Source organism: Echiichthys vipera (genome assembly GCF_963691815.1).
Source record: "Echiichthys vipera genome assembly, chromosome: 2".
Taxonomy (NCBI): Eukaryota; Metazoa; Chordata; class Actinopteri; order Perciformes; family Trachinidae; genus Echiichthys; species Echiichthys vipera.
The window spans coordinates 25600756-25626146 of NC_139827.1; the positions used below are offsets into that span (position 1 = coordinate 25600756).

The 25391-nt window shown below is 40.0% G+C and overlaps 2 protein-coding genes across 2 annotated transcripts; one reads left to right on the forward strand and one right to left on the reverse strand.

Annotated features, from left to right (window-relative positions):
• Positions 1 to 1092: 1092 nt before the first annotated feature.
• On the reverse strand, positions 1093 to 13274 carry tmc5 (transmembrane channel like 5; the record flags this gene model as incomplete). The annotated part of the gene is made up of 20 exons (XM_083937469.1): positions 1093 to 1656; positions 1748 to 1840; positions 2042 to 2120; positions 3947 to 4120; positions 4309 to 4442; positions 4995 to 5070; positions 5205 to 5300; positions 5411 to 5508; positions 5609 to 5684; positions 6764 to 6930; positions 7274 to 7426; positions 7687 to 7831; positions 7981 to 8123; positions 8791 to 9051; positions 9154 to 9235; positions 9554 to 9656; positions 9778 to 9891; positions 11432 to 11506; positions 12200 to 12399; positions 13201 to 13274. 20 exons carry the CDS (start codon positions 13272 to 13274, stop codon positions 1093 to 1095), a joined length of 2907 nt encoding a protein of 968 aa, XP_083793595.1.
• Positions 13275 to 14924: 1650 nt separating this feature from the next.
• On the forward strand, positions 14925 to 25340 carry tmc7 (transmembrane channel like 7). Its single transcript, XM_083937667.1, has 16 exons — positions 14925 to 15039; positions 16885 to 17149; positions 17292 to 17440; positions 17630 to 17785; positions 18477 to 18562; positions 18641 to 18786; positions 18864 to 19011; positions 19322 to 19504; positions 19695 to 19840; positions 20197 to 20311; positions 20671 to 20768; positions 21056 to 21239; positions 21347 to 21477; positions 24104 to 24259; positions 24365 to 24443; positions 24560 to 25340. The coding sequence occupies exons 1-16, from the start codon at positions 15024 to 15026 to the stop codon at positions 24755 to 24757; spliced, it is 2256 nt and encodes a 751-aa protein (XP_083793793.1). The 5' UTR covers positions 14925 to 15023; the 3' UTR covers positions 24758 to 25340.
• Positions 25341 to 25391: the final 51 nt, after the last annotated feature.

Here is a 25391-nt window from a genome sequence, read left to right on the forward strand (position 1 = left end):
AAATGATGTGCCTACATATATAAATTGTAAATATGTTGTGGAGTGTTAAATGTGCAGTATTTTTGTAAACATTTTTTTTTCTGTTGCATGTTCACGATCAGTTACTTTTATTGTCTCTCGAAGCACATTTGTCATCATATCAGAAAAAAACTGCGGAGAAACGTACAACACAGACTTTTGTAGCATTTAAATTCATATGAACCTTTGTAATTTCGTGATGATCAGCGATCAGTATAGCATCACACATTTTCAGTGCAGTGTGTCATTTTTTTCATTTGATGTTTCTGCTGCGATTGGAGGAAAATAAATACTCAATGCTGTGAAAATGTCGCTCTTCAGAGTGTTTAAGTCAATTATTGTGGATATTACCACTAAAAAAAAAACAGGCACATTTTTTTAATTCATAGCATAGAATATTAATGTCTTAAAAGATGCCTGGAGCTAGAGGGGATATTTTATTTAACTGAAGGACCACTGATCAGTGTGATAAAGCGAAAACTCAGTGTTTAAGCTGTGGCAGTGTATGCAGGAACCCTACAGAGGGCAGTGTTGTCTTGACAGACAAGTTTACAAAATTACCATTTATGTTGGTGACTTGATTTTTGCTTCGCTGACACTGGCTGATTTTGGCATGAATATTTTGCTTGTAAAAGCCATTTCTTACAGTGTAATGTAATACAGTGACTAATTTATTTTTGACTTTCACCTTTATTTGCATCTGTTTTTCATCTACATTTCACAGAGTATATATCCAGTATTGACAACTGGTGTTTATGATACAGAAATTACTTTAGAAATGGCACAATATCAGACCCTGTGTTTATATGCTATAGTACTAATTGATCTAACAAGGCTTGCACAAAAAAATGCACATAATGAGGTGGACCTGCACCACTAGCTATCTTTGCTCTTTTGGATGTACAGCCAGATTGAATGTATTGAAACTCTGGAGAAGTCACCTGATTCATGGACTTATAACTGATGCTAATTCATCCGTGGGTGACAACACAAATCATAACCTGGCAAGTATGATTTTAGTCATCTGTTGTTCTTTTCAGAAGTAAGATAATGTCAGACCCTAGGACCCCTTGGTCAGTAACCATCATCATACTCATTCTGCGCCTGTTGCCGGGCCAACATGGCCTGTATGAGAGCGCTGGGGCCTGCAGGGGATGGGTTTTGTAGGGGAGTTTGGACCCAGTGAGGCCTGTCCTCTTCCTCTGCTCTCTGTCTGGCTCGCATGACTTGCATCATGACACTTGACACAGAAGATGATGCGTCATCTGCTCCATCCTCCCCTGCTCTTTGTCTCACTTGCATCGCTTGTGTGACAGCACTGGAAGTGTTGATAGAGATTTCAGAAAAACCTGTGCTGTAGTATTCATCCCTCTCCCGACCCTCTGCCCTCTGCCTGGCTTGCATTGCTTGTGCGAGGGCACTGGAGGATGAGTTATCTCCATCCTGGTCGTCAGCTCTCTGACAGGCCAACATGGCCTGAGTGCTGGAGCTGGAGATGTCAGAGGGAACAGGCACTCCACCATGGCTGCGTCTCTCCTCCTCTTCTTCAAGCTGCTGGCGAGCGAGTAACGCTTGAACCATGGCGTTTGAGTTGGAATGAGCGCCTGAGGAGTGGTCATCTGTACGCCGTTTGGTGTGCTGAAGTACAGGAGAAAATATGCAGTGAGGTTGATAACAAATCACAGGCTGACAGGTGATTAGTTAGCATGAAAGAATCTTCACAGCAAACCTTTTTCTGGTTTTTCTGTTTGGACCTTTTACCAGGCTGAGATTTCTGGAGGTTCTGAAGCTTGTCTAACAAAAATGACTTGTCTTTCCCTTCCTGGTGAGAGATAAAGTAGGAAGAGAGAGAATGAATGAATTATTACGATTTGTGTTGTCACCCATAGATGAATTAGCATCAGTTATAAGTCAATGAATCAGGTGATTATCGGGGAGAAACAGGAATACCAAATGGGCACCAAATAAAAACAAAAAATATACAAAAGCACATTTTAAAGGATCATTTTGATAACACACTCACATTAACGATCTGTTGTCTCAGTTGACCAATAAGCTGCTTGCGGCCCTGAGTGACTTGCCAGAAGATGTATATAATGACTCTGAGTAGGAAAACATTATAATATGTACGATATAATATTGTAGGCACCAACATTGTACATGAACAAACAACAACCACACACTGTATGCACACATTGTTCCAGTCTCTATCAGTCAGTGTTTAAATAGTCAAATCAGTATGATGCCGTTGTTATGTTGCTGGATCGAACACCATGGTTCCCCTGCAGCACTCAGTGGCTCTGTTTACACAAGGTTTTAAAAATGTGTTCTGGTGACCCAAACTCAAGTGCAAAGCTGAGACACGCCGTTGTTCACACCTGGGTCTATCATGTGTCTACAGCTGTGTTTAGATTTGGTTATAGCCCATGTCACTGTTGCGCACAGTTACTACGTCAGTCGTGTTGCAGTTGTGTTGGTACAGCTGGAGCAGTCAGCAGAACACGTCTCCCTCCATAGGGCAAAACGATGGACGGTTTGGTCCAACTCCTCGTAAAATGGGCAACTTATAGTGTTGGTGCGCTTTCACCAAAATCACCATCACGTCCGGCATTGATGACATATTTTCCTGTTACGTCCTTATCATTAACGTTTAAAAGATAACGCATCCTTTTACTACCCAATCTGTACCTCATTCGAGGTCAATACCTAACTATCTTCATACATAGAACAAATCGTGTTTCCGGTACGGATTGGGCAGCAACACGTCCAAGACCTCCTTGGCAACTGGTTGGAGTTATCGGATCACAATGCATCTTGGTCGTTCATGACTTGTATTTAACGCTGTCCGCATACATGATCTGAATGCATTTTAAAACCCAGTGTAAACAGGGTCGTTCACTGATGTGAAGATAGTGCCATGTCTCAAATTTTAAAATCAATGATCTGTAAGGTAACTTCTTTGGACATGATAATGCACCCACAACACTCTGATTGTTGTTAGCACGCCAACACCCTAAACTAAGTTTGCGTTCATGGTGAACTGCTGAACATCCGTGTATTTGCGTGTGTGTATGACACTTTGTCATTGTGCGCGGGTTAACATGCTAACATTAGCATTTAGTTTGAAGCATCGCTGTGCCTAAGGGGGGAGCGTATATGTTCCCAGCTTTGAATGTGACCGGGGAACAGTGCAAATGAACTGGCTGTGCAGAAAGCCAAAACAGAGATTACGCGGTTAATCAAGGAAGAGCTCATCAGATTCCAAAATTCCTACCAGGAAGGAACAAGAGCTCGCTGGAGGAGTTTCCATCTCTCAACAGTCCCCCGTCATCTCTACAGTGTCTTCAAAGTGGTTGAAGAACATTATAGTCTATATTTTTAATACCGTGCCCAAGTTTAGTGTATGGTTTCACTAAACTTTTCTTAAAAAAGGGTCCGATGTTCCCTGCTTTTCACAGCGTTAACAATAAGTGCCAAATTCCACTGCAAATATGCCTGTATAGACTCTAACACTGCCCCCTAAACCTGACCCTAACCGCAAGCCCTAACCCTAACAAAATGCTGAATTGAATCAGGCTTATGAGACAAGGGAACATAGGACCCAGGGAACATAGGGATGACCTCCCTAAGGGTAGCCTCATAGAGCCGCTAGCCTGGCCTTATATTTTTAGACATTTAACTGATGCTCAGCAAATCCAAAATCTTCTGCTCATGAAGATCGTGTGATACGATGGAAAACTCCAAAACAGGGGAGATTGTGAGCTACGTCTGAGCAGTGCCATAATAAGACAATAAATTGAGGTTGTTTTTTCTTGTGTTTGATCTATTAAAGTAGCAAAAAGGTGTTATCCTAAAATTGATTCACAACTGGGTTTTATGTGCAATAACACAATCTATGTCGCGCACACAACACACACAATAAACTTACATGATGATGAGTGAGATAAAAAAGTAGAAGATTTCACTTCTGATGACATTTTGGTAGATCCAGACCGCCCATTGAGAACCAGGGATCTCCTCCAGATCATCTATCCACACTCCAACCACACTGAAGGTGTTGTTGAGTCCCCGAAAAGGACCACACTGCTCTGAGGGAGTCAGTCTACACAGCAGGACAAAGTGGACAAAACAAGACTGACGTTTGGTTTCGGGGGGATTCGTGCACTGGTAAAGGCTGGTATTGTTGGAGTTTTGTTATAATTTTGTTATAGTAAAATTATATTCTTTGACTCCAGGCTGTGAATGTGACATCGAGGTTTAAAATAGTCAAAATAGGTCATGTCCTAGTACCTCCAGGCGGTGTATGCAACCATGGACAGGGCTCCCACAAAGAAAGGGAAGAAGAGGAGGGCGATGAAGATGGTTTGCATCTGAGCCGCTCTGCCTGAACGCCGCGGAGGCTGGCAGTTCTGGGTCAGGCTGACCTGGGTAAGCGGCAACAAACACACTCACATGAACAGAGACACATAACAACATATTTCAGTCATTATTATTGCAATACCTCATGATATTATTAAAGTTTACAAATCATGAGCTCATTTCAGCCTTAACATCATATCTATTCCACTCCATAATAGAGAAAATGAAGATCTCATCAGAGCGTTGCTTCAAAGGCCGTTCCTCATGTTCATGAAACATTCAACACCAGATCCAACCTGGGTCAAATTACCAATCTTACTGAATGAATTCACTCTGGGATTGATTGACCTTGCCTGGTACAGTGCAACCAAAAGGTTTACTCCATAAATCCCAAACCCCACCTGGCTTTTCCATGACACAAAATAAAGCATGCTGTCAGTGTGATGAAAGGATTTAAATCAATTATTAAACCAGGTGCACAAATAGCGCAATGTGAGCCTATGATATATAAAGCAGCTCGGGCAGCGATGGCATGGTATCTGCCTATGGTCATGTGTCATCATGGCAGTTCAGTTTACAATCACCATTGCATCTAAACTTTATGAACCTGCATTTACCTTCTTTAAGTAAAACAAGAGAAAAAATTTGAGGATCTGGATGACAGGCAGCAGAGGAGAGAAGTAGATTCCAATCCTATGGAGAGAGAATAGAGGGAAAACTTTAAATAGTAATCTATTATTGAGACCCCGCAAAATATGAATCCTCATTTCAATTCCATTGAGTTGTTACGTAGATCTTGCAGTAAGTGTTTAATGCATTGTTCTTACCAGGCCAGCGTTTGGGCGTAGATTAGTTCAAGGACATTTCTGGCTACATCAAACTCTGGAACCCCCAGTTGTGGTACTAATCTCGTTCCAATCACACTGATACAGAGAAATTATGAATAGGATTTACATCTGAGGTTAACATATCCCATTTCTATGATTTTGAAGAATACAAACAAACGTAATAACTCATTAACTTATTAACTTACTTGCTAAGAAACTCTCCAAAGAAGGATCCCAACATCAGAAAAAGGAAATCAACAATGACCAGACGGTACAAAGCCTGTCCCACCATGGACTCCCAACACTGTGGAGAACACATGGATGACTGTCTATGTCGACGTCTATAGACGAGACTAAAGTGTATTTAAAGATGTCAATTTAATGTGAATCCCTCTCAAACATACCGAAAACTTCTTGGCCACCACATTCATCCAGTAATAACACAAGACAGCCAGAATGGACATCTTGAGTAACACATTTCTGTGGGGAAAAAGGAAAAAAAGTTTTCATATTTGATATTTGGGGGTAATATGCATAGTTGCCTTTTTGCAGAGGGACAAGAATATTGACACCACTCTTGTTTGGACTGTTAATATGAACAGTCTCTCTATGAACAGTTCTAATATGAACTTACTCTCTCCAAAGGTAACAAATTCCACCAATCTAGTTAGTTTAACCTAAACAAAAATGTCTACAAAATTATTATATTAATATACATATATATATATATATATATATATATATATATATATATATATATATATATATATATATATATATATATATATATATATATATTAATAAATAACAATGTAAAAACTCATATTTTTGGTTTTACAGGGGAATTCGTCCGTAACATAAAAACCTCCACCGCAACATATCATTTTTATGCTTCAGTTTTTGTATGGATTAAACAAATTAGTTATAACGTGGTAATTAGTGAGCTTAAGAGGTGGTTCTAGGCAGTTTTTGTAACCTTCAGACCGGGCCAAGCTACTTGTTTCCCCCTCTTTTTAGTCTTTATGTCAAGCTAAGCTAAGCTAATTGGCTGTTGGCTCCAGCTTCATTGAACAGACAGATATGAGAGTGGTAAAAATCTTCCCATCTAACTCTTGACGATAAAGCACACTTTAATTCACATAGGAGTCATGTGTCCCTGCTATCTAGCCTAACTAAAATGAATGATATAATATTGTAGGCAACATTTATATACTGACAAAAAGATGCAAAATTGTACATCAACAAACAAACAACCACATACTGTATGCACACATTGTCCAGTCTGTATTTCGATTATAGCCTATGTCACTTCCACTAGAAGGTCGAAGGACTCTGCGCAGTTATTATGTCCACACTCCCACCAGTCTTGTTGCGGTTGTGTTGGTACAGCTGGAGATAGCGCTGTCAGCAGAACATGTCTCCTTCCATAGGGCAAAACCATGGACTGTTTGGTCCAGCTCATCATACAATGGACAGCTTATAGAGCATTGGTACGCTGTCACCAAAATCATGTTCTTTAATTCACATACTGTATGTGTCATGTGTCCCTGCCATCTAACCTGACTACTAGAGCGTAGATCTGTTTGCGCTGGCTGGAGTGGTGCTCAAATTTGTTGAAGAGGGAGTAGAAGAGTGGTACAACCAAGTTCATCAGAGACACCACAAAGGGAACCAGGAGAGTCTCTGCCTCCTGAAGCAGAGACCAGTTGGCAGCATCTGTTGTCCGCTACAAAAATAACAGATGGAGGTCAGCCCAGGATATCGCTAGGCGATGAACACTGTGTGCCATGAAATGAATCAAACCCTGCGCTGCCGGTAAATGACTTGACACATTACTGTCAGTAAATTGCAAGCTTATGACTCATGCTGATACGAACTGTCAAGACCAAATGCTTTGCTATGCCATAAAGTATTATCATATGCAGTTTATCTACACATGCAAACAAAGGGATCTGCAACCGTGGTGACTTTCTGTTAATACTAGTTCTAATGGGACAATAAGAAAACTATATCTAATGAAGCAATTTTTCCAATTTAACAACAAGACTGGTGAATTAATCCTGACATACCTGCTGTTCATATTGGCAGAGATAATAGATGCTAGCTCCACAGCCAACCGCCAAGCCTGTGGAGAGGAGCCAGGAACCCAGATGAACCCCAAAGTGCTTCAGCTTTTCGGAGAGGGTTAGCAGCTCCCTCTGGGCCCTCTCTGACAAAGACTCCTGAAGAAATGGCAGAAAGAGGAAAACATGGCGATGAAAAACAACAAGGCACTTGTTGTGTCTTTCTTTAAACAGGAATTAACCTCTGAGAGATCTAAGGGTCTGAAATTTGTTGAAAGCTTATTGTGAAAGTATAATCTGCGGCTACAGCTGATTTCTAAAATGGAACTACAAAGGTGACATGATCCTATAATAACATACCGCTCTCTTTCCTCACTTGTTGTCTTGGCTAAAGTAAGTCTGTAAGAAGCAATAGTCACCGTGAGCTGGACACGTAGATTGTTCTTCCGCTGTCTCACTGCTCTCTCATTAGAGATATTAAAATCCCAGCTGCATAGAAGCTGCCATGCACTGCTTGAAGTTGGGTCTGCTAGTACATAGTTTTTCTGGAATGAGCTGGCCATGCTGTGTGAGAAAAATGGGAAACATTAATTTTCTTTGTGTTCAAGCTACTGTTAACCTGAAGATTAATTAGAAGGGTAAATTCAAGAAATGTAAAATAAACCAAAAATATTGTGATCTACATTCCATAGTAATACAGACAAAGGACTGACCTGAAGATAAGTGCAATTCCACAAAGAACCATGTAGACTGCAATAGTGAAGAAATAGGCCAACTGCATGTTGTACTCCACCAGACCCACCAGGGTTTCATTGCTGTAGCCACCATAGTACATGACGGTATACTGGAAGTAACCCTGGAGAAACCAAAACACACACATTTACTATAAAGTTATTATGGCTAACGTGTTAGCAAACAGCAGACAACATATAGCAGACACACTGAGAGCAACACCGACATTCATTTGCAGCTGTAGTTCTGGCCACCTGACTAATGTAAGTGTCCAGTATTCACCCTCTTTTTGGCTCTGTTTTCCACTCCTGAGGGTAATGTGGTTAATGTGGTTTCTCTCCCCCTAGCAGCTTAATGCTCCACTACGCTCCCTACTTGCTAAATTTTTCTGTCTGATACTTGTTGCTGCAGCTAGTATACTGTTGGTTTATCTGAGAACTTTTTGTATGAGAACAGGTTCCTGCTGCGTTTGCAAACAACCCTAATATTAGCGGTTGGAGTGAACCAAATTATTAAAGTTACAGAAAACCAAAACAATGAGCGGAAAATGCTAAAGCGCTCAGTAAAGCTGGGGGGGTCAGGTTATAATTCTTTGTGGGATCATCACTACAAGCATTTATTTGACGTTATCCATAGTAGTTTCATCCATTTTTTATATAAAAATATTGACTAGGAGCAACTTTAAATTACACTGAGGATTTAAATAACAATTGATATTGTATAAGGGATTATTTGGGTAGTTGTGGCTTCAAGAAAAGTTAGCCTGTGGTGTGGTAAGAGCCTATACTTACAGCTCCTGTCAGTATCTCCAGCCCTCTAAAGCTCACATTCACAGGAATGTTGGGTGAGGGGTCGTAAACAATCAGGGGGATGGTGATAAAGCCAAAGTTGACCAGGAAGGAGAAAATGTTGAACATGAGCAACCACTTGAGGAACACGAAATAGGAGAGGACACTGGTGCCAAACTTGCCACCAATCTCCTTCATGATGCCTTGCCACAGCTCCAGGGTCTGCCTGGCTGACCTTATACTGTAGCCGCACCTGCGGAAAGACTGAGAAAACACAGTTTGTGACATGTATAGCATACAAATGGATCAGATGGCCACTTAAAATGAGTTGTTCAAGTATGGCGTTGCAGCATGTTGATTACTTACCAGTGACACATTCTCAGAGCAATCTGCAAAACATGTGAACTGGCGGGATTGCTTGGAAGACTTGAACGCCAGCACTTGGCTCCTTTGGAGGTAAATTAGAACATAATTTGAATCAATAGCTCCAGATGTATTAGATGATGCCACACAGAGCAGAAAACCTTTGCACTTTCTGTCACTTTAACCTTGTGTAATGTACTGTGAAACAAAAGAGCATTGTGAACATGTGTGTTTGTGCACATATATAGCTTTATTCCAGTGATCTATATTGCAACACAGTGTCACTTTGTCTTTGCATACAGAGTCCTTATTTAATGGTTCTCGGCAGGGTGTAATGATTAACCTAGTGCTTAAAACGACAAGGAAGCTTATCACCTTTAAAAGCTTGTCAGTCAAAACCCACCTGATGTGTTTCTTCTCGCCAAAGCTCATTGGAAGATCCCGAATGGCCCGAATTCTCTCTCGTGTTGACAGGGCAACAAGCTCCTTGACCAGGTTCTGTTCCTCTGTCACAAACAAAACGACAAGATAAGCTCTCCCTGTTATCTTTCCTCAGGCTACCATGCAGAATGTTGATCGGGCGTCACACTTCACATCACAATCCGACACCCCACCACAGGCTCCTACCATTCTCCATCTCGTTCCTGATGGCATCCTCTGTAAAGGCTACATGGGCGGGATCGCCTTGAAACATGCTCATCCTTCTCATTGCCGCTCCCCTCAATCTCATTGTCATGTTACCTGGATGAACAAACACAAAGAGAAGAATGTGTTTTTCTGTTCGGCAGTGATTGTCACAAAATGTTCCTATGATATCTAAAGGTTAACTCACAGGGCAGATGGGGAACGAACCACAGCTTGACAGAGATCTACTTTCTGCTCTTTTTATATTCCTGATAAATTACTGCACATCAATGCTGTGTATAACCTACTGTAAATACACCGATTGAAAGTACAGCTGATAGCAGTATCGCAAATAAGGGTGCTATTGTAGCACTAGGTTTACATTATCTATACTCCTGATTAAACCTATGATACTGTAGCTGATGGCACCATCGCCCAAACGACTACTGTGCCAACTGTAACAATAGTCACTTTAGGTAGTAAGATAACCTGCAAATTACGATGAAATTAAGTTGTATTATAACAAAACTAAGAGTACAGCCATTGGGAGTGTATATATACAGTATATAACGCCTCCATCTTAATAGTCTCTCAATATAACCCATAAATGAGACCTTTCAAAATGGTTTATGTACTTAGCAATGTATGTTTCTCTAAGTCAAGTGTTGAAATAACCCACCTGCATCTTATAGCCTGGGAACATAGCGAGGTCCCACAGCCATGCTTGCAGCTCTGTGAGTTTATACTTGTGATGCTTTGAGCTAAATGTTGAGGTTTAGCAAGTATTACGTTTACCATATTCACCAACTTAGTTTAATGTGTTAGCATGCTACCCTTTCCTAATTAGTATTCGACGCTGGCTGATGGGAATGTCTTTAGTTTTACAGGTATTTTGCCATAAATCAAAGTATTGCACACATTAAAATGTTGAACCTAATTTGATGGCAATCTATCCAGGGCCACCCCTCTGTTGCTAGGGTTCCTATGTCCGTGATATAAAGCATTAAACATCGTAGGATAGAAATTTCTAAAGTAAAAAAAAACAAAAGTCAACAAATTTCAAGGAGTATAACATCAGTAGGCTTTAAGCTTCAGGTAAGTGATAACAAGTTACAGTATTGACCCAGGGTAAAACATTTCTGAGAGCATAAGCCCCTTTGAAAGGTCTCATATTAAAAACATATTGAGCTGGGGAACATAGGACCCTGGGAACACTGATGCGCTCCCATACAGTATTATTATTTCAGTGGACTACGATGGCGAGCCAATGGTGACAGACTGATTGATAGATAGACGGATAATTTTTTCATAATCTCTGACAACACTAAATGTCCACTTATTCCTTTTTTACTGACACATTTACACAACCTTCTTTATTTTCCTTCAGATTCCACAAAACCCCCTTCCCTCTGTTTTACTTTCTTTGCTAACTTCCTTGTCTGCCCTGTCATTTGTCCTCCATTAATAATTACCCAGTAGAACTTTGCTAAGTTGATTGATAATCAAAGTCAACACATTTATTTAAAATGATTGTCTTGTAATGCACTTAAGAACTTTGTGTGTGTGTGTTTAGTGATACCATAGTAACATTGTAAGAGTTTACAATAACTGTGAAAAGACACGATTTTCTGTTGAGTTAGATTAGTTTAAACATTACCTGACACTGAAGGAAGGCGACCAGAAGGGGCTCGGTCATACTGAGAATCATGTGGGATTTGGAAGGTACTGTGATCTGAATTTAAAGTGAGCAGATAGAGTAGAAGTATCAACAGAAGTGTCACCTGGCAACACAGAGAGGCACATACAAACATAGGGCCAAATTAGTCCAAGAAATCATCAACACATTTTTTTTTTTCTATGACACAAAATGTTCCCACTAACTTAAAGGTCCTGTATAGTAAAAAGTGAGATTTCCATGTCTTTTTTTATTATAAAGCAGATAATGGTGCCGTGAAAGTATTAAAATGTTCAATAAACAGAGAAATGCACAAAGCTCATATTCAGATACTGTGACTTTTAAACGAGCCGTCCGGATTTCTGTAATTGTGATGTCACAACTAAACTAAACATAGGTAGAAAGTGACGCTACAGTGCTGTTAGAGTCATTTCCCAACTGCAATGATGGTGCAGAGACACTGAGAGAGCAGATGCGGAAGACCTGGAAAAGCTTACCAATCAGAACAGACTGGGCTTTTTCAGGAGGGGGGATTTAAAGAGACAGGAGCTAAAACGGAGCGTTTCAGACAGAGGGTGAATACAGGTATATTCAGACCGACAATATATAAAATTAATGTATTTTTTGAACATTAAAGCATGTAAACATTTTATATTTCTGAGTATGAGCCAGAAAATAAGCCTAATATGGGACCTTTAATATCGTTCCATAGTTCTCTAGATTAGCTCGGTCACTCAGGGGTCCACTCACGTTGATCATGCTGCCATGAAGGACTCCCAGGGCGCGTTGAGATGAGGCCCATGGGGATGCTTTCTCTCCCCCTCCAGCTCTCCTCCTGCCAGCCCCCCCAGGGTACTCTCCCCGTCGCCTCATCGCTGGTGGTCTGACCGGTCGAGTAATGCGCGTCCGCCATCGCACCCCTGGCATAGGGGTTAGTGTGATGGGTTTTACTGGAAAACCAAGAGAACAAAGAATGTGTCACGTTAAAAATAAATCATTGAGTTTGTGTTCATAAGAGCAGTGGGGTTATCAGTTCAAGGAAAGAACTGGAATTTCAAGTCATGATCATAATCTGTAATTAAGTGTCATAAATATGGCCAATATGGAGGTGATGTTTTTCTCCTCGGAGTTTAAGGTTATAATTATCCTTCAAGGAAGTGCAGGATTAAGTTTCTGAGTAGAGACCAACAGACTAATATATTTGTCTCTGAAGTTTACTGTAATGTTGTTTTACAGTAAAGTGGACGTAGCTGGCAATTGAAGCCTCAATACAACATGAAGGCATTACCTTTCTCAGGATAACTTAACACACTATTACAGTAATCTACAGAGCAAGTGGAAGTGGATACAAACATCAAAATATCAAAGAGTGAGACTGTGACCGGGTAAGCTAAAGAATCTTCGTCGTCTCTTAAGAAGAGCGAAAAGATCAACTTGAAGGACCTCATGACAAGTAGAAGTTGACGTTTTTAAAGTTACTTTAACTTTATAGTTTAAAGTTTTTCCCACAAAGGTGAAAAATAAATCAAAACACTCTTACAGCCAAGGATATAGCCAGGATAAATACCACACAGCTGCCTGTTCCTTGACAACATCCTGTTCATTCTTTCGATGTACATTACACAACAACACACAGCAATCAAACACTTTCCTCAATTAATTAAAAAGAAGGGACGTTTTTCAGGATAAATGATTCACTGATGCACATTTCAAGACAAACCCACATTTTATGTTGTCATATTACCACAAACCTTCTATCAATTTCCAGAGTCTCGCTGTCATGGTAGGCAGGGTTGAAAAATCCTCCGTTGCTGTAACTTGTCATAAGATCCTTCAAGTTGATCCTTTCGCTCTTCTTTGGAGACAACGACGATCCTTTATTTGACTCTGTCGCAGTCTCTCTTCAATTTTTTGATGTTTGTATAGTCCACTTCCACTTGCTCTTTAGATGACTGTAATAGTGTGTGAAGTTATGATTAAGTTAAGAGTATATGCCTTCATTGCATGTTGTACCGAGGCTTCAGTTGCCAGCTAAGCACTTTAATATAGCCTATAAAAGTAGCATCACATGTTGTGGCCAAGTGCCTTTCTGTGCTCAGAGTGACAGCTACATTGTCTGGGGGGGAAACATGTAATTTAATCTCTTGATCCCATCCTCATCTGTTCATCATTAATTCATACATTAGGTTTGGTTACCACCTCATTTAGTTCTCACAGAGCCACTGAAGGATGGCAGAACAGGATAATCTGAATAACAATGAACAGAAAACACCAGTCTGACGAATCAACAATGCTTAGAAATAAATAGTGTGAGTTGATATAAGCTGTCAGAGTTTTACAGATGATGAAAAGTCTTGATAAAGTATGTTCTGCTCTGCTGTCAACCCCTGCTCACCTGCTAAATGTGTTGTGATGGTAGGAGAAAATACAGAGGAAAGTCCTGACAAAAATGCTGTAGAGTTGCAGATAAATGGCGTCTAGGTTTTATCGCAGTCCATGCAGACCACGTCCTGAGGACTGAGCTGTGAATGAGACACACTGAGATAAAAACGAAGGACTGTCTGACTACCAGGAAGTGCTGAGCTCATAAAGGTAAAAGTCCACAGCTTCTGCGTACTAAGGCCATGGAAATCCCATGTGGACAATTTGTATTGTGACAAAACAAAAATTAAACCCCTAAGGTTAAAATTTAATTGGCATACTTTTTAGAAGTTAAGCAGGGTGTCCAAGAATCCATGTTATATCTGTTATAGGTTGACCTGTGTGGTGCTTAGTGACTGGATTGAGATAGATGGATAGATAGATGGATAGATAGATGGATAGATAGATAGGTAGGTAGGTAGGTAGATAGACAGATAAGTGATAGATAGATAGATAGATAGATAGATAGATAGATAGGTAGATAGATAGATAGATAGATAGATAGATAGATAGATAGATAGATAGATAGATAGATAGATAGATAGATAGATAGATAGATAGATAGGTAGGTAGGTAGGTAGATAGACAGATAAGTGATAGATAGATAGATAGATAGATAGATAGATAGATAGATAGATAGATAGGTAGGTAGGTAGGTAGGTAGGTAGGTAGGTAGGTAGGTAGGTAGATAGATAGATAGATAGATAGATAGATAGATAGATAGATAGATAGATAGATAGATAGATAGATAGATAGATAGATAGATAGATAGATAGATAGATAGATAGATAGATAGATAGATCTCCTCTTTTTTAACCTTAAACACCAGGTAGGGGCCTCAATTTGAACCATTCTCCTCTTTCTTTCTTTCTTTTATACTACTCCTATACTACTAATTTTATAAATGAGGAGATACAATTATGAATACACGCGTTAATAAATGTAAATGTATATTTTAAAACCAGTAAAGTAAGTCGGAGTGTAATAGGAATAGAGACACAATAGTGAGCGTGCGGTCTGCGCTGCTTCTGTATCCACATTCAGGAAGTTGTCTCTGGGAATAGCCTCTGTTGTCTTCCTGACAGGGGAGAGACAGGGGTTAGCTAATATTATACAATAAGTTACTATTTTTATCTATTCTGGAAAGAAAACGATGGAGGTCGACTCAGGTAAACTTGAAGTTAGCGCAATACTCGTGTCTGTGGCTCTCTGTACTAATAAGTTTAGCTAGGTTGATTAAAAGTTATCGCAGCAGCAGCATGAGCTAACCAGCTAACGCTAGCCTCAAAGTTCAGAGAGACACAGGTTTACAACTTAAAGGGACTTTGGAAGAGTAAATGTTGAACCATTTAAAGAGTTGGTCGGTTTTGTTTGAGTCTCTTTACTGTATCGAAACTCCGCTGGCGGCATTTTAACTGGCTGAGTCCGCCTCTCGGTTGGTTAGTTAGCCTGTGCGGTGCTGGATAAACACAACAGTCACTCAGTGTCGTATTAATAATGTCAGCGCTCACACGGGTGCTTGGATCTTTGGTTTGAAGGTTTGAAGAGTGCTGGATTTTGGGATCAAGTGCTTGAAAATGCTTGAATCGCCATTTCTTTTTCATGACAAATAGCTATAGAATAGAAATGTTATTTCTTCTTCTTCTGGTGTTAGGAAACACAATTATAGTTGTTTATAGCAAAATACCATGATTTAAAAAAAAAGGGAAATCATTTTCAATATGTGTATTTGTAGAAATATGTAATTTACCACAGCCATAGGGTGCTGGAAAACCTTGAAAATAGCTGAAACTAGTACTTCATCATAAAACATTCCTTTTTTAATTGTAGACCTCACAATTCTCATTTTAAACATTGTGAAATGTCTTTTTCCTACAATTTATGCCCTCCAGTGATGATCTAACTGGCAGACATTTTACCTAGAATTAATCTTAGAGAGAATAACACAGATGTAATAATAATAATAATAATAATAATAAACGTATTTATAATGCACAAAAGTTCACAAAGTGCTTTGACAGACAGAGCAAAGGCAAAAGCACATTAAATCCCATACACATATATACAACAACAAGGTGAAATAACGATAGGGCATTTTTAACAAACAGTAGAAACTAAAAGTGAATAAAAAAAACAAACAGATCTTAACGTAAAAAGATAATAAAAATATGTGTTTGATAAATGGGGTGGCCGATGGAACAGTGGTTAGAGCAGTCGCCCCGTTTAAAGAGGCTGAAGGTCCTTGAGGCAGCGGCCGCGGGTTCGACTCCGACCTGTGGCCCTTTGCTGCATGTCTTCCATTCTCTCTCCCACCCCATTTCCTGTCTGTCCTATAAAATAAAGGCTTGGAAAACTGCCAAAAAACGACAATAAAATAAGTAAATAAATAAAAAGATGGCATCACAAAAAAGCAAGTCTTTTTGTTTATGTTTTAAGGATGGATTTAAAGGGGGCACATATTCAGCAAGATATATATGATTCAGCAAGATATTTAGTCCCAATCATGGAATTAAATCCAGTCTCAAATTGGTAGAGAGTAAAACATAGAATCATCAAACTACCTCCTTACCAACAGGAGGTATTTTTAACTGGTTTTATTGGGAAAGTCACTTATTGGCAGTTACAACTGTCTTTTCATAGCACAGAACCACCTGTTGATATTTACATGGATGGGGATTGTAAAACGTGAATAATAGGCATATCCAGATTTTTACTCAAATTAGTAAAACTGCAATAAAAATATGATGACAGGGGAATTTTAATTTCCCACAAAGGTGTCTTGCAGCTGTGTTTTCGATCATGTCTTGTTCAATTCTTCTATTGTTCAAGTCTCAGAACAATATCAGCTTCTCTCATTACATTTAGTAATTTTACTTCGGTCAAGTGATGAAAGGTTATCACATTTCACAGTCAGTTTGAACCATATTGTAACTGTTGGAAAGTAAGAGTTTGGAATGTATTTAAAGGTAGCCTTAACTCTGTATAACCTAATCTTATTTATTCACCTTTTCAAGTCTTTTACACTGATCGAAGTGGAAGAGTCAACAGTAACCCACTGTTGGACCAGCTCCCCAGCTACCAGTCCCTGCTGTACCGCAGGAAGTCTTCGACTGGTGGCACCAAACGAAGGAGCAGCTCCAGAGCTAGACTTGCCTCCTCTGGCAGTGGGAAATGGGGCGTGAACACAGTCAGCAGACCAGAAGAGAAACAGAAGAGTCAGATGGAGGAGAGACCCATCAGGGAATTAGCCAGGACCATGGCCGAGAAACGCAGAGACAAGTAGGAAAGACATTATTATAGTATCGTTACCAAAAAGATGTTTAACAGATCCCTTCGTAATCTTTCATTTATTTTATATGTTATTATATGTTTATACACTATCATATAGCAATTCTCAATAAACAATGTGTTTGACTCTTAGAACGCAGCGCTTGGAGGAGGATCGAGAGCTCAGCAGTTTGAGACAGTTGAGGCAAAGCACCTGCAGATATCTGCGGAGGCTGAGGGATGATGTCCAACAATGGCTGAGCTCCATGAAACTCTGGAGGGGAGACATCCACCTGATCGAGGGTGAGAGATGAAAATAAGATGGACTGTCAGAAAACGGTATCTTGAGCCTCAGAGGCATTTATCGATTTCTAGATGTCCGAAATGAGTAAATATACTTGTGTTCGCACAGAAAGTGCACGGTAGGCCATACCATTTGTTGTTTCATTGTCTCAGTTAATTTCTCCATCTCTTCTCCTTTACTGTCAATAGGGATGTTCGGAACCGGGATCCTGTCTTACTTCTCCTTCCTGCGCTTCCTCGTTATGCTCAACTTGATCATCTTTGTGCTCATGTTCAGCTTCGTCATGTTACCCATCATCATAGCTCCCAGTGTTTCAGGGAATATCACCTACAACCAAAATGATGGTGAGTGGACACTTGTTTTTTTCAGCCTTGAGCATATATAAGCTTGAAGGGGACCTATCACACCTTGGTTCATACTTGTATTTTGGATTTCTCTCAAAACATGTATATTACCTTGCACAGTAGGCAAATTTGCGATAACAGGAGTAAGTAATAACCCGAGTCACGTTCTCATGTCACGTGAAAATCCATCTTGTCAGGCTCCAAGTAAGGCATTCGTGTTCAGATTGAAAGTGAGCTGGCCAATCAGCGTCCTGTGAGGAGCTACTGGCAAAACAACAATGACTGCTGCGATAGCATCAGTTTGATCAGAACTGTAGAGTTTTTCTTCAGAGAGGGAGTAGAACACCACGGAAGGCTTTTCTCCATGGAAAAAAAGTTTTCTCTCATCTCCTGATTGACTTCGCAAGAGTTTGAGTAACAGATGGTTCATCCAATCACCACGCCAGCATGTTTTGAAACCGCCTAGTATCGGATCAATACTTGGTAATGCCTATACTCAAGCTCTGGTATTGGAATCGCTATCGGTAGGAAAAAAAAGGAATCGAACATCTCTAATTTACTATCTCTAATTTACTATTTGAAGCCCACATTTAACATGAACATCCAACACTGTAACATTATATGTATGACAGAGAGTAAGGAAAAGCATAGCAGGTCACCTTCAAGCTTACTTTCTTGTGTTTTACTACAGGAAGTGTTTGCAGTGTGTATCCGAGCAGCGCCCGGCGAGGTCTTGTGATCTTTCATGAGCACATCACAGATCTGCTGTCGGGTGGAGTAAGTTCTTGCACTTCACATTCAATGGTCCCTGGAAGGAAAAAAGTTTCCTCACTCCCTTTTGTGCTCTATCTGCAGGGATTTCTGGAACAAACTTATCTTTTCTATGGCTACTACAAGGCAGACAAAATACACTTTTCCAATACTGTATACAATTTGCCACTGGCCTACCTGCTGGTCACTTTATCCTACCTGTTCCTCAGTCTCATCTGGATTGTTAAAAGGTACTAAAAATGACACATTTGAGGAAGCAACGTCAGTTTCTGGAAGTTTCGTTCACTTTGAAAAACTTTTCTTCAAGGTCTGCCACAGGATTCAAACGTAACCTTGTTCAGGATGAGGATCGCTTTCAGAGCTTTTGCAACAAGATCTTTGCTGGCTGGGACTTCTGCATCACCAACGCCAACGCCGTGAGGCTGAAGAGAAGCAGTTTGCTCTATGAGCTCAGGGTTAGTGGATCATTTCTGTAGAACGTCATGTTTACAGGACAAAATTTGATAGAAGCAATAAGATTAGGGCATCAGTGACCGTGCTTACATGAGGTCATTGTAAGCGTACATAGTAACACACTGAAACTATACACAATATTGTGTACAGTATTACAGTTATGAGTTAGAGCCATTCAGAAAGCTCTACTTAGTCATGTAGGCCAATGTGTTTTTCCCTCATAAATGAATTGTTTGTTACAAATGTTAAATCTATGTATCCATTGAATGTTTGCCTGCCTTGTTCTTAAACTGCATGTTGTCACATCTCCAGACGGATTTGGAGGAGGAGAGGATCAAACAGAAAATAGCAGATCGCACCCGCAAAGAGAGGTGTCGGATTTACCTCATCCGCCTCATTCTCAACCTTTTTGTCATCGGCGTACTGGCTGGTTGCTTCTACTGTATTTATGTAGCCACCATCTTCTCCCAGAAAGTACAGATGGACAAGATAAAGGTAACGACATGTTGCTGGTGTCCTTTGACCTCTACTTTGGTCTTTTATTACTCATCCTTCGGTCCAAGTAACTGCATGTCACTAATAGAAAGTCCATTCAAACAGATTTTGTTTGAGTGATATCACCTGTTTTCTCCTGACTCTTTATTATCTTTATATAAGACAGACATCACATTCTGCTTGGTTGCAGGAGAATTTCATTGTGGATCTCATCTATGAGTATCTACCCTCTATTGTCATCACCTTGGCCAACTTCATCACCCCGCTCCTCTTCTCCGTTATCATAAATTTTGAGGACTACTCACCTGCCTTTGAGATCCGCTTCACTCTCATGAGGTACAGTGGACGTCCAGTCATTGACCACTTACTCATGCTTTCTTTTTATGCTGATGTTTGCTTGAAAAGTAATTGCATTGGTAGACAAACACACGCTTATTTGCCATTAATAGATGATAGGAGGAGGAGGAGGAGGATTTTATACCTGAAATAGTGAATGACAAAAAAATGAAAAAGACAATCTGTCAAGAGTTTGTTCACTTCCCTTGCATTTTAAAACAATTTCTACCTGTGTGGATATGTTTCTATTGTGGAACACTTGCTGTAATGCCAGTAAAACTTTATGGATGAACTGCTTTATTTAAAACATGTACTCACTTACTGTCTGTCCTTCTTTCTTCTTCCTTTCTTCACAGGTGCGTCTTCATGCGGTTGACCAGCATTGGGGTTTTGCTCTTCTCTCTCTGGTCTCAGATCACTAAGTGTGAAAAGGAGCCCTGCATCTGTGGCTATAACCATGTGCTTTACTCTGTAAGTCATTTTTCCTGGGTTCCAAGACAACATACACAAATTCCTTGGAATAATACACAGGTGCCAGTGTCAAACCCACTTTGATCTCTGTCATCATGCATAGATGTTGTTAAATGCTTAATGATTTTCTGAAACTAGCTATTAGGATTTAATTTTAGATGTTAATTCTTTATATATCTTTAAATTTACATTAGTTGGATTATAACTGCACAGGTATGTGTCAATTGTTTTGGTCTTGATAAAAATGCCCTTCATTACTAAGTTAGCACTATAGTGGTTCAGCCCTTTGTCACTTATTAAGTGAAATATGTTCTCCTGGAGTATGCCTCGTGTACCTACCTCTTTGCTGTTGTCCACAGTGTTGGGAGACTCGTGTGGGCCAGGAGATGTACAAACTAACCATCTTTGACTTCATCATCATTGTCGCAGTCACCATCTTTGTGGAGTTTCCCAGAAAGTAAGTTGTCATCTTTATAAAGAAAACATCTCCATTATCTCTGTTGAATCTTAAAAACTTCTATTAATCTATTTTGTGGACAAAATGTGATTATCTTCATGCATTTCAGGAAGTATAGACATTTTACTTTTAGAAAAGGATTCTGTCTCTGCATGACTGTTATTTTGGGTTGTTCAAATCACTTTTCTTACCTGTCCTCTGGTAATACTGTTAGGTGGAAATGTTTCTCACCCCTTGTTCTTCAGTCATTTGTAACAGTGTCCTTGTGTTGCCCTGTACTACCAAAGGCTGATCGTGAATCACTGTGACTGTGGCCTGGCGAAGTGGTGGGGCCAGCAGGAGTTTGCAATTCCTCAGAATGTGCTAGAGATCGTCTACGGTCAGACCATCTGCTGGATCGGCACGTTCTACAGCCCGATGCTGCCTGCTATCTGCACTATTAAATACTTCTTTATCTTCTATATCAAAAAGGTGCTGGGTTTTTTTCTTACAAATTATTGTTTTGATAACATTGGTCAGAATCAGATATTGTTGTAGTTACCGATCCGTTCTATTACCTTTCTGCTCATTCTTTGTAGGTCTCATTGATAAACAACTGCCGTCCAGCCACACGTCCGTTCCGAGCTTCCAGCTCCAACTTCTTCTTCCTGGTTGTGCTGCTGATAGGCCTGGCTCTGGCCTGTGTGCCTGTCACTTTTAGTGTGGCACAGTGAGTAATGTACTGTTTATGATACTGTTTTGTTTAACCTCAGTCTATGGACTGATATCAATATTTGTCTCATGAATTTTACTGTTAAATATACATAGAGACAGAATATTTGTCATTTCTGTTTTCCACATCACTGACCTAAACCAATGAAGCACAGCTCATTGCTACTGCTTGCATGGTTCTCTTGGCATATATACAATAGACTGTATATAAGAAGTGGACGTAGCTACCATGTCACCCATTGGTTTGTGGACTACCATTTTTTAAGCCTTGAGTTGGAATTTTGCCCGTCGCCGACCATATTTGAAGGAGAGTGAGGACCTAAGCTATCAGCTAATTCTAGCGCTAGAATTAGCTGATAGCTTAGGTCCTCACTCTCCTTCAAATATGATCGGGGACGGGCATAATTCGTACGGCAGAAAAACGTGCGTACGACCATTTCCTGGCAAACTTCGGCATTTATCAATTTGGACGTGAGCGGGAGCTATGATCAAATCTCACGTCTGGTCTGAGATCGTGTACGCAAATTTGGGCTTGTGTATTTGCGGTGCAGCACAGCAAAATCACACAAGATTCTTTTATACTTCAAAACAGCTCGGCTCCAGCCCCATGCGACCCCGACAGGGACAAGCGGTTGAAGATGAATGAATTAATGAATGTGTTGGCGCGCGGCTGCAGCAAGGCGCACTGCAGCAAGGCGCACTGCAGAGCCAAAGTCATCTCCTCGGTTGGTGGCTACCCTCGATAAATTGTATTAAATCAAACAAGGTATCAGATGATTAACATCTTGGTATGGTTCTTCTAGGGGACAAAGGTTATCGGGTCACAGTGGAGCGCTGCTTCGGGTTGACTGCCTCCGTTATTCTTTTCCATACAGCGTTTTTATGGGCCCCTTTTATTCCACTCTTGAGACTGCCAAAAAGCACATCTTTATTTTGCTCCATCTCAGATGTCAGGATGCCGATCTTTGTGTCGGAAAAGTTTATTTTCTTACCAGTGTTTCTACTCTCCATGTTTGACCTCAGTGGGCGAGGCCTCCGAACCAGGAATATTTAAGGGCGTAACATGTTAATGACGATCGAATTCAGCCGCCGCATTTATCAAGGCCTGCTCATTCGTACGCTGAGATTGGTCAGATACGAATGTTTCATAAATAACACGTGAGTCCTGTCATACAACCAATTCTGCGCTCAGATCTGCGCCCGTTTTCATGCAAGATTGATAAATGAGGGCCATTGTGAGAGGGTCAAGTTCTAAGAAAAACACACGGATAACACTCCAAAACAAGTTCACAGCTATTTGAATGTACACCGTTCTGTGGATATGCATTGCTAAGCCTCTGTCATGACTGACATGTTTTTGTGTAGCCATGCCCTGAAGCATCCAATGCATTTATAGACTAGTTTACTCAAAATTGGACCATAATTTACTAAATGAACACTGTCCTGTATTGTAGAAGAAACTAGTGACCATAAACCATTAGGAAAATGTTTAGTGAGTTAATAAATCAAGTGAGAAGTAGGGTCATTTTGTCATTGACTTCTATACAATCAGACTTCTTTTTTACAACCAGTGGAGTTGCCCCCTACTGGACATTAGAAAGAATTCCGGTTTAAGGCACTCCTGCACTTTTCAGATCCGGAGACTCCTTGGTGGAAATGCTTTGAGCATTTCCAACCTATGTTTGTTATTATTATTCCACATACTTCTTCCATACGTTTTTCAGTCGCCTCCAGCTGCTGCATACTTTCAGCTACAAAAAACACAACCAACTATCAAAATGTGCAGCTCTTCAGTGCTGATTTTCAATTTTTTTTTCTCCCTAGCATACTTTTTCATATATTCAGCTTTTTCCATATCTTTTTAATAATGCAAACCAATGGAGATCAGCTTTACATTCTTTAAAACATGCCTCTATTTGAACCTCATCTAGTTCGACATACTTCCGACTACAGATTTTCAACGTTAAACGGTTCGCAAGACTTTCACCTATACGGCTCTATCTTTTCCCTGTCATATGTTTTACAGTTTTCCTATAATCACAGCTTATGTTTTGTGTTTTTTTTAAATTTTAGACCTGATCAGAGTTTATGAGTGTGTATTGTGTTTCAGAGGGTACGGATCAAACAGTCAATCAATCAATTATACTTTACTTTATTCATTGATTGATTGAAATTCTTTCCCTTTGATGTTGCCTCACTCGGGCTTCGGCTGTTGAGTTTGTTTGACGAAACTTTCTGATCTCCTCTAGCTTCCACTTCGTTCACTTCTCAGATATACATACCTGCAAACTTGTCCCTTTTCTTCTGCAATCGTTCTCGCAGAGCTGGCTTCTGATTGGTTCTCACAGAGCTGGCCTTTGTCATCCTTTTACACATATTCAGCTTTTTTAATATTCTTTTCAGATTTTAAGCTTTTTTTTATACTTTTACACATATTCAGCTTTTTTATTATTCTTTTCAAATATTCAGCTTTTTCATACTTTTACGCAGCCTTTCACTGTAGCTTCAGCATTAAAGCATTTCCACGCAGTTTCTGCATTAAATGCATTTTCTAGTTTCTTTTATAGTCCAATTATTTCACAAAGTCTGTGCATATACTAATTCACCCATCCCTTGTTGCACAGAATCAACTCTTCCATGGCCTGTGGACCATTTGTTAATTACAACACCTCCTGGGAGGTTCTGCCAGATACAGTAAACAAGCTACCCCATGGAATCAAAACACTCCTCTTCGCTCTGTCAACAGAGGCCTTCGCTGTCTCCTTCTTTGTTGTCACATGGTATGTTTCCCCCTCAGGTATCACTGATGAACATTGTTAATCTGATGTTTTAATGGTTGGTAACGAGTGTTCTTTGGTGGTAATTTTAAACATTTGCTCCCACAGTTTGGCCATGTTTTATGTGATTGCATTAGCTGGAGCTCACAAGAGAGTTATTAACCAACTAAGGGAGCAGCTAGCCATGGTAGGTTTACTCAAAAAACAAGTCTAGTCATGTATATTTCATAATTATGTATATAAGGATATAATCATTATTAGCAACATTGGGATCTACTATCTGTGTGTTATTTTGTGTCCCAGGAGGGCCGTGACAAGCGTTTCCTCATCCAAAAGCTGTGTCAGTCCCAAAGGCTCTCAGCTATCAAATCTCCAGTGTCCAGACCCCAGCCCCGCAGCAGCAGTAGAAGCAGCCCCAGCTACTACACCAGCTTCTCCAACAATTTCAATGAAAGTGTGTTCCTAGCACACGCACCGCCTGACTCCTTCACACACGTTTGAGGCAAGGACCTGATATCACGGGCCAAAATCCAGGGACTGGACAGACGGACTAAGTTGAAAACTGAATTAAGTTTTCCTTTTTTATAGTGAAAACACTACTACTTGGGTGCTGCTATGGACCTGCTTACATCAATGTGTCTTTTTGTGTTGACAATCTGATTATTGTAAAAATATTAAGTGGCCACAATGTTCAAGTATACTTCAACCAAAAGGATCATTGCTGGTCAGATGTTTTTGTGGTGTTTTCCCCTGCTTTATGTACTGTCACCTTTTCCTTCTGAGAAGGACCTGAATTACTTTAACCACTGGAGTATAAAAAACCTTTCTATATTTTCTGCACTTTAAATGCATTAACACTAACGTTTTCTTACTTTTACAACTGTTGTGTTATAGTGTGTTTTACCATTTATTTTTTTAATAACTGAGGTTGTACACTAATACAAATAACAAATATGTTTCAAAATACTTTTGAATCTTGTTCAAGTCTTTTGTAACTAATATCACTCTTGGGAGAAGGGTATGTTGGCTCTATAATTAATGTCTTAGTCAGATTTGGGAAAGAAATGTTTTATTTTATTATATGATGCCTTTTATTGCATTCACTTTTCTTGACGTGAAAAAATAAATATTGAAA